The sequence below is a fragment of the Fomitopsis serialis genome, assembly GCF_022376445.1.
Source record: "Fomitopsis serialis strain Sig1Antser10 chromosome Unknown B0H18scaffold_172, whole genome shotgun sequence".
In the NCBI taxonomy this organism is placed as follows: domain Eukaryota; kingdom Fungi; phylum Basidiomycota; class Agaricomycetes; order Polyporales; family Fomitopsidaceae; genus Fomitopsis; species Fomitopsis serialis.
This window is the reverse complement of record NW_025955132.1, coordinates 37,023-51,319: the sequence shown is the minus strand read 5'-3', so window position 1 is coordinate 51,319 and position 14,297 is coordinate 37,023. Positions and strand designations below refer to the sequence as shown.

General features: G+C 54.9%; 5 protein-coding genes across 5 annotated transcripts; 4 read left to right on the top strand and 1 right to left on the bottom strand.

Moving 5' to 3' along the window:
* Window positions 1-2: 2 nt before the first annotated feature.
* B0H18DRAFT_151600 (GPI mannosyltransferase 2) lies at window positions 3-1,799 on the top strand. The gene is made up of 3 exons (XM_048036878.1): window positions 3-566; window positions 620-762; window positions 826-1,799. Exons 1-3 carry the CDS (start codon window positions 32-34, stop codon window positions 1,426-1,428), a joined length of 1,281 nt encoding a protein of 426 aa, XP_047886304.1. The 5' UTR covers window positions 3-31; the 3' UTR covers window positions 1,429-1,799.
* Window positions 1,800-1,933: 134 nt separating this feature from the next.
* Window positions 1,934-3,687, bottom strand: B0H18DRAFT_1125880 (uncharacterized protein; the record flags this gene model as incomplete). Its single annotated transcript, XM_048035080.1, has 8 exons — window positions 1,934-2,232; window positions 2,280-2,636; window positions 2,686-2,766; window positions 2,821-2,940; window positions 2,999-3,005; window positions 3,237-3,409; window positions 3,460-3,507; window positions 3,555-3,687. 8 exons carry the CDS (start codon window positions 3,685-3,687, stop codon window positions 1,934-1,936), a joined length of 1,218 nt encoding a protein of 405 aa, XP_047886303.1.
* A 1,708-nt stretch (window positions 3,688-5,395) lies between these two features.
* Window positions 5,396-7,102, top strand: B0H18DRAFT_151561 (uncharacterized protein). Its single transcript, XM_048036877.1, has 9 exons — window positions 5,396-5,510; window positions 5,559-5,680; window positions 5,731-5,905; window positions 5,959-6,176; window positions 6,231-6,376; window positions 6,427-6,483; window positions 6,538-6,611; window positions 6,666-6,727; window positions 6,778-7,102. Exons 1-9 carry the CDS (start codon window positions 5,502-5,504, stop codon window positions 6,938-6,940), a joined length of 1,026 nt encoding a protein of 341 aa, XP_047886302.1. The 5' UTR covers window positions 5,396-5,501; the 3' UTR covers window positions 6,941-7,102.
* Window positions 7,103-8,771: 1,669 nt separating this feature from the next.
* On the top strand, window positions 8,772-10,953 carry B0H18DRAFT_1046835 (uncharacterized protein). The gene is made up of 7 exons (XM_048030815.1): window positions 8,772-9,076; window positions 9,133-9,215; window positions 9,263-9,312; window positions 9,372-9,466; window positions 9,516-9,961; window positions 10,016-10,223; window positions 10,275-10,953. Exons 1-7 carry the CDS (start codon window positions 8,888-8,890, stop codon window positions 10,776-10,778), a joined length of 1,575 nt encoding a protein of 524 aa, XP_047886301.1. The 5' UTR covers window positions 8,772-8,887; the 3' UTR covers window positions 10,779-10,953.
* Window positions 10,954-12,328: 1,375 nt separating this feature from the next.
* On the top strand, window positions 12,329-13,850 carry B0H18DRAFT_887516 (uncharacterized protein; the record flags this gene model as incomplete). The annotated part of the gene is made up of 2 exons (XM_048041182.1): window positions 12,329-12,412; window positions 12,468-13,850. 2 exons carry the CDS (start codon window positions 12,329-12,331, stop codon window positions 13,848-13,850), a joined length of 1,467 nt encoding a protein of 488 aa, XP_047886300.1.
* Window positions 13,851-14,297: the final 447 nt, after the last annotated feature.

The window sequence follows — 14,297 nt, the reverse complement described above, 5'->3', positions numbered from 1 at the left end:
CGCGCGGCACGCCTACTCTCTCCAGTCCTACATGGTCGTCGTTGGCACGGATAGTCATGTCCGTTTTCTATGGATATGCTCGTTCGTACTCTGGGGTCTGTCTCTGATATTGACATGTCTATCCTCCACCCTGCCTCTGTTCGACTCATCATCCAACGTTGTCTTGACGTCGTCTGATGCGTTGTGGTACCAGTTCGCCATCCGACCATTTCTTCGTTGGGATACCTTCCACTTTGCGCATATCGCTCGTCATGGCTATGTCTACGAGTATGAATGGGCTTTCTTCCCTGGTGCGCCTCTTGTGATGCGGACAATAGCCCGCTTTCTGCACTTCGTCTGCCAGAATGAAGGCCAGCTTCTCTGCTATGAGGACCTACTACTTGGTGGCATGGTCGCTGCTCTATCGAGTGGTAGTGTGATTAACCTCTACCGGTTGACTTTGCATCATATGCGTTCTCCGAATGTGGCCCTTCTTGCCTCGCTGTTATCGCTGCTCCCGAGCAGTCCGGTCACCCTTCGTCTGGCTCCGTGTACCGAACCGTTCTTCACATACCTGTCATATAAAGGTGTCCCTCGTGCCGTCATCCTGCAATTAACTGCGGCTAATTCTGCATCGCAGGCATGTTGTACTGTGCTACCGGGCAATGGCTCCTGGCGTCGGGATGCTTTGCCGTCGCGTGCATGTTCCGCTCCAACGGCATCATGCTCGCAGGATTTATTATCTGGGGGATGCTCGTCGAGCCCTTCCTCAGCTCACGCAAGGTGCGCTGCCTGCCAAGCTGGAAGGACTGCCGCTCATGCATTTGTGCGTTTCTACCTTGTCAGATCACCATCACCAGACTTCTCCGTAGTGTCGTCCTGACCTCCACTATACTGATGCCCTTTGTATGGCACCAATACTCAGCGTATATCGCATTCTGCACCGCCGAGACTCCCGCTCCCTGGTGCTCGCACGTCCCGCCTTCAATATACGGCTATGCCCAGTCCAAGTACTGGAACGTCGGCTTCCTGCGGTACTGGACTCCCGAGCAACTTCCGAACTTCCTCATCGCCGCACCGCCCCTCGTTCTGCTCCTCAGCTACTCAGTACATTACTTGCAGCGCGCTCTCCTTCCTCGACTACGCCCATCCCTAATATCACAACACATCCCCGAGAAGGACGGCTCGAAGACGCAAAGCGCCTCACCCTTCCTCGCTCCGTCCATAGCACCACACGCGATCCACGCCCTGATCCTCACGCTCACGCTGCTCTTCGCCGCCCACACGCAGATCGTCCTCCGGCTCGCGGCCTCGATGCCATTCACGTACTGGGCCGCCGCGTGGCTCCTCGTCGAACACCGCCGGTGGGGCATGTACTGGGTGAGCTGGAGCGTCGTCTGGGGGGCGGTGTCCATTGTTCTTTGGACGACGTTCTTGCCACCTGCGTAGCCGCGTCAAATTCTCAGGCCTATAGTCGATTTTGTTGCATCGACATGACACTCGCAATACACGTCGCATCCTTGGATAGGCTTTGTGTGGCTGTTCTAGGAGCGTCGGGGATTCGACGGTCGTCGGTCGTCTGCAGGATGAAGGAGATACGTTGTGATTTATGGCGCGGGTACACCCCACAACAGCGATCGAGCACGACTACGATGCATGTGCTAAGAGCAGTGGATTGAGAAGCGCAAGGAATGCGGTGTCATCCCTCACTGCGACGATAGTTCATACACTATTTGACTAACATTGGAGGCCTAGGGAAAGCATGACACTACAAAAACAAGATGCGGAGATTGTATACAAGACAAGAACATGCGACTTCCATAACAAAGACCGTATCTCCTTACTTCTGTACACACAAGACGGGCCCCAACCGCACACGGACTGAAGAACGAGACAGCCGGGGGGAGCTGCAATAACAATTCAGGTGATAGTAGGCCACACTATCCCCGCCAGATCATCTCCGACTCTTGGACTTCTTAGCGCGTCTCGCGGGCTTGTCCATCTCTTCGTCGTCGTCGCTGCCCTCGTAGTACTTGCCCCGCTTCTGCTTCGACGACCGTCTTTTGGCAGACGCGGGCGGCGGTTCGTCGTCCTGGCGCTCTACGACCTGCGCGATGAAGTCCCACAGGCACTTGATGATGTCCCCGCGCGCGCGGACATCCGGAAACTGCTTGCGGACGTGCGTTCGCATGTTGTAGATCTCTTCCGCGCAGACCTCGTCCTCGCAGTCGCGTAGAATGTACAGTATCACACCTGCGCGGTGGATGAGACGTGTTGCGCATAGACGATTGACAGCTCACCGATGAAGACGAACTCGATCGGCGCCACACGCTTCTGTATCGAGCGGAACCCGTAGTTTAATCTCTTGTTGTCGCCGATGTGCCAGAACTTTGTGAGCGCCTCCTTGAGTGCGGTCTTAAACCAGGTCTCGGGCTCGTCCTCGCCCGCGACGAACTGTTCCATCTTCTTCGCGGTCGGGATGACGCGTTCTGGGTAGTACTTGCAGCAGCAGACGAACTGCGCGAGCGTTTGGAAGTCGCGCCCGCGCTTCATGTCAACGTCGATGATCGTCGTCAGCCCGTTGTCGCAGTTGATGTACCGCGCGTCCAGCTCGCTGACGAGTTCGGACCAGGGCGAGGAGATGGCCTGCAGTTTCTCTGCGGAGCAGATGAACCACAGATGCGGAGAAGTGAGCTTCGAACGTACCAGCGGCTGTGAGGGGAACGCCCAGCTGCACACGCTGGAAGATGTCGCGGTCCATTCCCTTTGGCAGGTCATAGTATTGGACTGATAGAAGAAATTGAATGCGACACATGAACAAAGGGAAACAAGGACACGCACCGCACGTAAGTTGTTTGGAGGCAAAATCCCGCTTCCACTCCTCTGGGACCTCCAATCGTGAAGATTTGTGCGACTGTGCGCGGGTATACCACCAAGCCTTTTTGGTAACGGGGTCTCTGTCTGCGAACGGGAGGGGCGTCACTCAGCGCACCTTTCGTACAGCTGTGCGGGCACGTACAAGGAATCTGACATGTCCGGGGCACGTCAGTGATCGCATTCTTCAGTATTGAGGGCAGCACGGTCGGTCTGGCCGAGCGACGTTCGACGCGCCGCCACAACCGGCCCAGACGCCTGTTCGCGATTGCTCAATCTCGTGCACGCCTCCAGGCCTGAGACAGTCGGCGCGCAAGCATATGGGAGGACATGCTCGTGCGCCGACACACATTGTCCGTAGATTTAGAGGGTCATGTACGAACCTGGCCGTCAAAGAATTTCTGGATAGACGTCAACCTCTGCTTCCCATCCACGCATCGCATGACCGTCTCGCCATCGTCGTCTTTGTACACGTCGAACACAATCGGTGGAACGTAATAGTTGCGGTATATAGAGTCCAGGAGCTTCATTTGCTTCGGTTCTGTCCATACAATATCTAGGACATTGTGAGTACTCAATGGGTACGTGCAAACGCGTAGAGCACACCTCTTTGATAAGCCGGGCACAAGTCAATGACACCCTCGTGCACGAGAGCTGAAGTGCATGAGATTCAGGTATGCCGAGGTCGCGATGCAACATACTATGGAGTTCTTGCGTTGTGTACAGCCTGGCCTTTGGCATTGTCAGGCGATCGCCGATGTGGAAGGTACGGGTGTCGTCTTGGTCGTCCGAGATGTCGGACTGGAGCTCATCGAAGTCCTTTTCTTCCTCCATGGTACGCATGAGGTAGCAGAGAGTGGCGGCAGGAGGAGGAGGAGGAGGAGGAGGAGGAGGAGGAGGAGGAGTCTCAGCGAAGTCTGCGGCCAGAACCTGGTTGTCTCTCTCACGTGATCCAACTGGCCGCATTTGGGCAACCGCCTCCGCCACCGCACATGCTAGTCTCATACCAAGACCCTCCACACGGCTTTGTGTCGAACCTACCACAGAGGCCCAGAATATGTACTCTGGCCCCCACTGACGATGTGAGCCCACCTCAGGACACTGACGACAATATTCTTGGTCTTAAGCCGGGCCTAATGCTGTGTATTTGACGATAGAGTCGACTCGGAGGGCTAGCCTCTAATTGCCGCAGGTCTTCAATTCCAATAATACGTAGCAATCGTCCTGAGGCCGCAGTCTCCCTTGATACACATGTTACCAAATGTTACAGGAACTTTTGCCTCTGCCGTCATGTCATGATGGAGATGCATGGTGAAATGGAGGCGCTGCATGTTTCGAAAGTCAGTCTTCCTCCGGAAGCCACATATCTTCGCTCCTCGATGACAACTGGCCAACAGGCTCCGCCAGCACTCAGGGTTCGTGAATACGGCGGAATTGTGTGTATGATCAGATCTGAATATCAATGCTTTCCAGGTTCTTCCAACGTACTTTTGGTGCTGCCGTGACGCAACCGCCCATCTGTGATGGGTGCCGGATGCCATCGGACGCTCCTAGAAATTGCGAGTCTCGATCAATGTTCGGACAGATGCGGTGATGAATCCGATCAATTCGGACCCTAATCCGACACGTTGACCGGCATGGTGCTGTCAATGCGAACCTTAGGATGGTCCTGGGAGCAAAGAAAGACGACGGCAGTGGTGCCTGCAATTTACAAGCAAGATATGGCATGAGGAGCCGAATTGAAACCTTCACCGCAAAACAGCCAGCGGTTCGCTCTGACTAGGTTCCTGTCCTGGGTCAACTACGGGCGAGGGTTCCTGCTTACTCGCTGCTTCCTCCATGACGCTCCTTGTCGTGGCCTCTTTTCTGTGCCTCCTACGCTTTACCATCTTGCAAGTGCATGGCGCACAGACATTCTGGCCATCAGCGATACCATTTGCTGTTCGCACGCCTTGCTTGAACTCATGGATGTTCACAACGAAAACGTCGGGGACCACTACAAACGACTGGCCAGCTTTCTGGACCGGAGCGGTGCGATCCTTCATGCTTGCTCATCCTAGGGGCTCATCTTGCGGCTCCATAGACTCATGGATGGATCTGTTACATCCGGGTGGACGGAAAGACGTACACTCTGTTTGGCAACAACAATCTCCCGAGCAACTACTCCGTGACAGCTGGAAGCTTGGTCCAGACGGAACTGACTCCGACTCGTACCATACAAGTCATCGAAGCTGGCCCTATGAACATTACCTTAACGTTTCTGAGTCCCATAGATGTAGGTTTGTGAAGCACAAGCAATCTTCACGTTGCTGACATCACGACAAGCCGTCTGATCTCGTACGCCAATCTCTTCCGTTCGCCTATGTGGCCGTGGATTTCGCATCCACCGATGGCCAACCGCACGACATACAGCTGTATTCCGACATGGATGGAGGTGGGCATGTTACCTAGCACGCGTGTACGCATCTAGCTACTTGTGAGCTGATATTCTTCTAGGATGGCTGAACGGCGGCAACCAACCCCAGCAGATGCAGTGGAGTGTGCCGACGCAAATTGGGAACATTATCTATCATGAGTTTCAGCTCACGAAATCGACACCGTTCCAGGAACAAGTAGGGCACGCCATAGATGGTGCAGCGTACTCTGCGATGGAGCTGGTACAAGAACTCACTCTGGTTCACGGACAATGCTAACTTCAGTGGCAGGGACAACAAGGACGCAATGTCACTTGGCAGACTTGCGACGACATCGTCTGCCGCGAAGAGTTCTTGGATACTGGTCACCTAAATGCGAACAACAACAACAATACCTTTCGGGACATAGATGTGTAGGGGTGCTACATTCTGCTGCGTGCGTTTGAGCTCATGCATACCACAGTGACTGGCCCGTCTTTCCCATATCGGTTGACTTGGGAAGTGTCGCTTTTGTGGATTCACCCGTTGTCTGGGCGGTTGGATATGTGCGCGATCCAAGCATCAGTTACACATTGTCAGGAAACACGGAATCCCTCCGCCCGTACTACACAACACAGTATCCTACCACCGAAGAGGCCGTGAGTAACGATACAGCTTTGCTGGCTCATGTCACTGAACTTCGCATGTGTAGTTGGAGTTCCTCGTCTCCGATTTCAACAACTCGCTTACTCGGGCAATATTCCTCGATGCGCAAGTTCGGAAAGCGGCTTCTAACATCTCGGCTGACGGTAAACTGTTCGATATGCTTTCGCTCGCCACTCGCCAGGTGTTTGGTTCCCTCGAAATAACGGCTCCCCATGAGTCCGACGCGACCACTAGGATCTTCATGAGAGACATGGGCAATAGTCAGTGAGTCGTGCTCAGCCCATATAACTGCTTCGCATCTTACATGAAGATCCACAGACGCGTCACTCCCGTGGAGAAATTGTACGCTGCACTACCTATGTTTTTGTATTACAACGCAACACTAGTCAAGCTACTCCTGGTACCGCTACTTGAACAACAGAATACCTCGTTGGGCGCATTTCCGTACGCATCGAAAGACCTCGGTAAACGCTCATCACTTTTTCGACAACAGCATGTTGATGGTCTTATGAAGGCTCCTTGTTCCCGAATGTATCTGGTCCGAACCTAACATCTACAGAGGCAATCGAACGTGAGCACGCTTCACCGTCGCAACGATACGCCTGCTGACCAATGGTGATTGTAGAGTCGGGGAACATGCTCATCATTGCACTCGCTTACGCCAAATACTCGAACGATACGTCGCTGCTTCATGACTATGTGTGTGTTCGTCTTTGAGAGTTGTGTGCTTGGCTTACCTTCACATGCATGTAGTATCCCTTGCTCAAGAATTGGGCTGAGTATCTGACGCAACATGGACAATTTCCTGAGGATCAGTATGTATCATCTTCATGGAGTGTGAGAATAACTCACCGAGGACTCTCAGATCATCCGTCGACGACGGAAGTGACGCCACAAACTCGACCAATCTTGCGGTGAAGGGCATCTTTGCCATTCAGGCCATGGCGGAGATCAGTCAACTAGTCGGGGAAAGTGATGATTCTCAGCAGTTCAGCGTGAGCGATCTACTATGTACTACTACGACTTGACAAGATCTTGGAATCCTGACGAGTTTCGGCATGTTTACAGAGCACAGCGTCCAACTATATGAACACATGGGAATCGCTTGCCATATCGTCAGGAGGCGCCTCTGCGTCCGTGAATCCGACGTTGGACTCGGCAGTTACAGGCGTCTGGTCTTTACCGTATAATCTCTACCCGCAGACTCTGTTCGGATTCAATCTCTTGAACCAGACAGTACGTCGTTCATGTTGTTGACAGGAATGCATTGTCCTGATTTCGCCACACAGTGGCTTGACAAGCTTACTGTCATGTATGGGCAGTGGATCCAACCTGCAACCGGTAAGGATCCCCTTCCGTCGCGTTCATATCGAGGACTCAACGCTTTCCCAGCCAACTATACGCATGGGTTGCCGATGCAGAGCAATGCACAATCGCTTGGCAACGTAGGTGTGTCGATATCCTATCAGAGTACTCATACCTCTGGCTGACATGCAATTGCACAGCCTGGAATGCTTTCATCGCGGCTACCTGCACCAACGACACAGTCCGTGGTCAGATCCTTGATGCGATCTGGAATTATGCGTCATTCAATGGGACATCGTCACCGTTCGGCGCGGTGTACAATGTCGAATCTGGTGCCTACCAGGGTGGAACGACCAGGTTGGTCGTGCTCATTTTGTGCTATGTAGAGAGCTGACGTCCGATCCGCGAGACAGCCCCGCATTAGGAGGCCTCTTCGCCCCGTTCCTGCGCAGGTGAGCTTATAGTATATTGCACGTATGGACGTGCTACATCGGATGCGCAGCGGAACCGTCACCGTCTTCCCGGCTCCATCGCCCCCCAGTAATTCCACCACAAGCCCTAGCGCTTCCGGCGGTGGCTCGGTCGATGTTGGCGCCATAGCGGGCGGCGTCGTCGGTGGTGTTGTCGGTTTACTGACGCTCGCCGTACTATGGCTACTCCTTCGTCGTCGAAACCAGCAGAACGCCGCCCTCCTCGACACAACTGGTACAGGGACAGAGCCCACACCCTTCGAGGCTGCGCCTGCTCTCGCGGCCTACGCACCAGGTGTCATACTGACTGAAAAGCAGCGCCGGGAACTCGAATCGCCAAGGGAACAAAGGCCTGCCAGTGTCCTGCCATCATCCGGCTTGTCTTTAGCCATCATGCCAGTTGACGAGCCTCCGTCCAGTGGGAGCACGACGGTCCCTTCGACGACGGATGGCGTGTCTGTGGGGTCGCGCGAGAACGATTTGCTGGGGCTGCGCTCGGTGCTCGAGGATCTGCGCAGGATCATGCTGAACGTGCACATCGAGGAACCGGCAGAATCTTTGGACTTGGGTGCGCCGCCCGAGTATTCGTGATGGGTCTAAAGTAGTGGTATGCATATGCTCTAGTGCATCGTGCTGTCACTTCTTAGCAGTGTGGGCATCAATATGCTCACTGGGATTGCGCCTACGAACAACCACAATACGCAGTTGATATTTATGTATTCGCCGCGATCCGTGGCCATGCCGTGGTATAGACTTGAAGCTTGAAGCTTGACCGAGCAGACCGACTCGTGAGCACTACTGTTGTTATGGCCTATGATTGCCAGGGCTGAAAATCGCGTCAACATTCCACTCATTGACAGGCAGGTATGTTCGCATCATTGTCTTCTGCGACCTCACACTTCTGGTCCCATGTATCGCTGCCGTCAACGTTGCTGCCAGGTCTAGTGTGACGCCGACTCCGGGGGATTATAACACGCAGAATAACCCTTTCCTGGATGTTATCTGACGCAAAATATTTGATGTGCAAGTATTGCTGCCGATAATTGATTGGCGACGTCACCCACGGTCGCGCAGTGGTCTGTTCTGAAATTGACAACGACACAGCTCTCTCAGACTCCAGCCGCAGAGGGGCCGTGGGGACCGCGCTCGGGTTCTTCATCTCTGTTCTGTTCTGTCATTTTCGCGCTCACCGTAGCTCAGATGAACACGTCCCTATCCTTGAACGTCACTAGCTTGCTTGATTCTAACGCGACCTCAGATATCCCAGACTCGGACGCACCCCAGGTTCAGCATGCCAGTCCGGTTGTAGCCTTCATCATCGGACTTGCTATCATTCTATTGGCCTCGATTCTGAATGCTGCTGGGCTCAACCTTACGAAGCTGGACCATGTGAGTTTCTCGAGCGATTCTACATTGCGAGGCGCAAGTGATGACGAGACGCGTAGGTCCGCACAAGTGCGATTCCGAAGGCACAGCGACGGAGAGATTGGTTACGACCATTATGGCTGCTAGGAATGGTGCTGTACATGTACGTTGCCTTTAAGCTCGGCGCGTTCTATACTGAACATTCGGCAGTCTGTCCCAAGTGATCGGGAGTACGCTTGCCCTCGAATACATGAGAGCAGGTACGTGCCTGTCCCTTGCCAATGCTTTACGGTGCATTGACTCCAACCCCCACCTCCAGAATATGTCGCACCTCTTGGCTCAACATCATTAATCTTCAACTTTCTGTTTGCAAAGTTCCTCGTGGATTCCCCAGTCACGAATTACGATATCTATGTAAGCCGTTCTTCGCGAGGCCTTCATGATTCTGGACTGACAGGTTCAGGGTACAATAATCGTCATATTAGGCGTCATTGGAATTGTGGCGTTCGGATCCATCAACAGCGGCCTCGGGGAAGAAACCAGCGCGGAGCACCTCGCGTACCTATGGACGCGCGGCAACTGGCTGTCGTTCTTCTTCTTCATGTCCTTTGCCCTCATCATCCTCTACGCGTTCGTCGCTCAGCTCGAACAGGTTCTCGCAGCGCGGGGGGACATCAATGCGGAGCCCTTTGCGGGCATGAGCTCGCGACGGAGCGGAGGACCAGCACCGGTGGGCTTCTTCAAGAAATTGGTGGCGGGCATGGAGACTGCGATGATGTGGGTTCGGGAGAAGCTGGAGTTGTGGACTGCGCCTCAGGATGACAAGCGGATCGCATGGACAATTGGGATCGGGTGGGCATGTTGCGGTGGTGGACTGGCTGGTGGATGTTTGGTGTTTGCGAAGGCTGCGTACGTCTGCGCGTGTCGCTCTCTGAGGTTGACCTAACGTTGAGTCGTACACAGGGTGAAGGTGATCTCAGGCAGTGTGTCGCATCAGAATGCCGGGAATCAGATTGGCCGCGCGTCGACCATCTTCACGTTCATATTTCTGGCCATCACAGCCGTGTCACAAATCATCTGCTTGAACCGTGGGCTGAAGGTGTACGACTCTACCCTTGTTGTGCCCGTATTCTATGGTGTGTACACCGCTGCAGGCTTCCTCAACTCCTTGGTATGCCTCGCGTTTTCCTCGTGATCCCGAGTTCTTCTCACGCTTCTCCAGATCTTCAACGACGAGGTCGACGCATATCAGCCATGGACACTATTCCTGATATTTGTGTCCATGATAATCCTCATCTCCGGTGTCGTCCTCTTGACCTACAAGAAGCCCGAGAAGAAGCCCACGACCGCCGGCCCTCCTGGCGCCGTCGCCATGTCATCGCGGACACCGCGACGGGGCAACGGCCGGAAAAGCGACGACGACGACAGCGAGCAAGACGCACTCCGGGCTGGCGACGAGCCCGAGCCCGAGGAAGTGTGGCAGATTGGCGACATGAGCGACGACGAGGACGGTGCGCGGCCGCACAGTCCGCGCCCGACGCGCCATCGCAGCGCCAGTGCGCGGTCGAGGGGCGAGGGTGAGGAGGCGGGGATCCTTGGCGAGGAGGACGAGGAAGGCGGGCGCGACTCGACGTCGTCGGATGCGACGCTGGCGAGGACGGACAATCCGCCGCCTTATGCGGATGATGAGTTTGGCGGATGGGAGCAAGGGAAGCTGCGCGAGTGACCATGACTTGTGCTTGACGCTCCCTGTGGACTGTGGACTGTGGATTCATGCTGTACTTATATATGCATTACAGTACATTACCTGCTTAGACTAAACACAAACTCGCATTTGGACGTGGACTCAAATGTCTTTCGCCACAGGTGGGATTTAATTCTCAGATAAAGTTCGACTGCTCTCCGAGTTGATCGGAATCGCGTTCAGATCTTGAGTCCCGATGCAGGTGCTTTCCTGATTGAGATGTCCTCGTCGTCCAGTGGTTTGCCTACTTAGTCTCTACCAAGACCCTCCAGTCCTCGAGACCATCAAAGGACAACATTGAACCTCCGTCAACGCTTTTTTGCTTTCGTACTACTTACACCAGCAAGGATCCCGATATTACACAACAAACACAACGTAACATCGGCGCGCACCTGTGCTAAACCTGTGCCTGCGCCGATGATCATAGAATCGATCAACTTGAACATCATCAGGTACTCAGACGGATAAGAGCGAGTGAGCGAGATTGCTGGACGAGGACTCCTTGTAGGTGCAACCTTACGCTTGGACTCAGACTTGGTGAGGGATGGCAATGCGTGGTTTCTTCCGCCGTCGTGGAGTGTAAATTAGCAAGCTGAGGGGACCCAGCAGGCGAGGATGGAATCATGTATATAGAGGCGGACGGTCGCTACGGGCGAATTCGAGTCGAATCGTATTGCTCGCCATACATCGCTCCGTTACAGTCCTATACAAGTCCTGTAAGACGGCAATAACAGTATGATGTAATGACGATAACAGTGCTAACTAATGAACTCTGTATTGAGATAAGAAACGAATGTAAGTCGCGCCACTGGCACCCCCAGAACCCTCCGAGTCGGCTCTGCGTCAAACCCCTCACACGTTTGCCGTCGTACTGCGTCTCACTCAGACACTTCCAACTCTTTCCTGTTTGTCGGCATCTTCTGGGCTGTTGTTCGTTCAGTTGCGAAAGGTAACAATTGTGTTATGTCTTCACTAAGCGAACAGTTGCAGAACCTGGTATCTCGCTTGCAGGCACTAGGCAGGGAGCATCCAGCGAACGATACCGTGAAGGATGCGATCGCACTTCTCTCGAAGGTCGATCTCAATGACCTACACGCGCGGTCCACTGCTTGGCATGCTATCGAGGCTGATGTCAACACGCTGGCCCGGACGGGTGTATGGGCGCCCAGTCAAGAAGATGAAGAATTGCTCGAGCAATTGAGAACTAGCCTGAGTGGGACATGTAAGTCATCACTTTTCTGGAGTAACAGAGTCGTCTGATTGCTCATCTCATGGCACATATCTAAGGGCCACCACAGAACCTTGCATCATCGCCGAATGCTCAGCAAAGTGCGCAACGATACTCTGTTGTAACGCCTCCGCCGATATCGGCACCGTTATTCCCGCCGACCGCCGGGGTAACGACGATACTGCCCACCGGCCTAGTGGAGGTTCTAAATTATAGCTATTTCCTACACCTCCTGGTCACCGATCAGGATCGCGTTCTTCCACCCGGCAAGTCGCTTCTCTCCGTGATGTCCAAGCCAGGAGCAATGGGCCATGGCGGAGCGGACGGAGAGCTACCTCACCTCAAAGACCGCATCCAAGACGTAGTTCACAAGGCGTTCTGGGACGAGGTACGCTACGAGGTGTGGGCATAAGCCCCAGATCTAACATCCGGGTTTGTGTTAGGTGTCTGAGACACTATCCAATCCCTCCGCCGCCGTGCAGATCCCGCGGCTCAGGCGATTGTACGAAGATATACACGAAGCCATCAAGCCCCTTATGCCCGCGAACCATCCGATACGCCTCATCCTGACATGCCCGCTCTCGCCTACCTCTTTCCCCCTCCGGTCTGCTCTCACGCACTTCCGGGAACTGCTCGTTTGCCTCCGCTCCCGCTGTGCGCCCATCAGAGACGCACACATAGACGCGCTCATACGGAACGTAGACGACCTACCGTCTCTGGCCTCGATACCAGACATGGCGAAGTTGGTAGCAGACACCGTGCGGTCAATCCTGGAACTCGCGGAGCTCATGAAGGAAGACCTCTCGCAGTTTGTCGTGGGTTCGATGAGCGAGAAGCAGCTGCGCGCGGTGCTGATGGTTCAGGCGGCCAAGCAGGAGAGAGAGGTGGTCTTCTCGCTGTGGCGTCCGGAACGGATACAGGAGCGCTGGAGACATTGGCTGGAGGAGCGGCAAACACACGACAACGTCCCAGCGGATGGACTTCCGGAACGAGTATGGGTACACCGCCTAGGACAAGCTCTGGCGCTTGCCATCCCTGTGTCCTGTCCGCTTCCGACAAGACCCATGCCAGGCGATGCGGATGACGAGAGTCGGACGGACACACCGACGAATCCGACGAACACCCTTCCACCCCCGCTCTTCTTCGTCTACCCGACCCTGCTGTACATACAGAATTATCTGCAGGCGCTGGTCATCGCCGCTACCCTCCGCTCACTCGTCCGGCTTCCAACGCAGCAGCTGCACCGACCCAGCACGGATGAAAGCGATCAGGAGAGCTTCATGGCGCGCCTCTGGACCCTCCTCCGAACCGAGATCGACGAGCAGCCAGGCTCGGGCGAAACCAAGCTCGTGAACCTTGCGGACGAAGTCATCCGCGTCCGCCGCAGGTTCACAGGGAGCGGAGACGCCCTGGACCCCGACGAAGAAGCGAGGTTGCGCGCCGCGGTAGACCGCACGCTGCAGCCGCACGATCCGGTCTTTGCGCTGTTGCAGAAACGTTTGCTCGCGGCGATCGCGGAGCGACTAGCGCACCCGGCAGAGACCTTGTCGCCTCGTTCGAGTACGATGCAGTTACCGGAGCGACTGCAGACGGGCAGGGGGCAGCCAGGGAAGCGTCCGACACTCGGATTGGCGTTGGACCACGATGCAGCCGAAGACGCACGCGCGGCGGCTCGTTCGGAGCAGCTTATGGTGAAGGGGTTCGAAGATGAGGTGTTGGTGAAGGCGGTGGGCGAGGGTCTGTCGAAGCTGAGATCGTGCGTTGAGTGGACCGAGCGAGTGTGGTCAGACTTGATCAAGACAGGCGCTATAGCATCTTCTGCATGAGTGCAGAGCCCCCCTAGAGCCTCTTGTTCAAGGACCCAAGTTGTTTCCACGTCATTAGATTCGGCGCAAGGTGACCTAATGTATGAAACCTAAGTGCCGTGGTAGATGTAGCGTCGGTCTGCTCGGTCAAGTCTATGTATGTCACGGCATGGCCACGGATCGCGGCGAACACATAACATATCAACTGTGTATTGTGGTTGCTCGTACGCTCATGAGCAAATTGATGCCCACGCTGCGAAGAAGTGAGTGTGATGCACTAGAGCATATGTATACCACTACTTACTTAGACTCTTGACGAGTACTCGGGCGGCGCACCCAAGTCCGAAGGTTCGGGTGCCTCGATGTGCACGTTCTGCATCATCGTGCGCAGATCCTCGATCATCGAGCGCAGCCCCAGCACATCGTTCTCACGCGACCCCACAGACACGCCGTTCGCCGCCGAAGGGG

What these genes read in the sequence shown, in the direction of transcription:
- B0H18DRAFT_151600 (XM_048036878.1), top strand. Translation starts at nt 32, where the DNA reads ATGGTCGTCGTTGGCACGGATAGTCATGTCCGTTTTCTATGGATATGC. An exon ending in CACATACCTGTCATATAAAG is followed by an intron (nt 567 to 619) that starts GTGTCCCTCGTG and finishes TCTGCATCGCAG; the next exon opens with GCATGTTGTACTGTGCTACC. An exon ending in CCTTCCTCAGCTCACGCAAG is followed by an intron (nt 763 to 825) that starts GTGCGCTGCCTG and finishes CTACCTTGTCAG; the next exon opens with ATCACCATCACCAGACTTCT.
- B0H18DRAFT_151561 (XM_048036877.1), top strand. An exon ending in ACCTTTCGGGACATAGATGT is followed by an intron (nt 5,681 to 5,730) that starts GTAGGGGTGCTA and finishes TGCATACCACAG; the next exon opens with TGACTGGCCCGTCTTTCCCA. An exon ending in ATCCTACCACCGAAGAGGCC is followed by an intron (nt 5,906 to 5,958) that starts GTGAGTAACGAT and finishes TCGCATGTGTAG; the next exon opens with TTGGAGTTCCTCGTCTCCGA.
- B0H18DRAFT_1046835 (XM_048030815.1), top strand. Translation starts at nt 8,888, where the DNA reads ATGAACACGTCCCTATCCTTGAACGTCACTAGCTTGCTTGATTCTAAC. An exon ending in ACCTTACGAAGCTGGACCAT is followed by an intron (nt 9,077 to 9,132) that starts GTGAGTTTCTCG and finishes CGAGACGCGTAG; the next exon opens with GTCCGCACAAGTGCGATTCC. An exon ending in CAGGCTTCCTCAACTCCTTG is followed by an intron (nt 10,224 to 10,274) that starts GTATGCCTCGCG and finishes ACGCTTCTCCAG; the next exon opens with ATCTTCAACGACGAGGTCGA.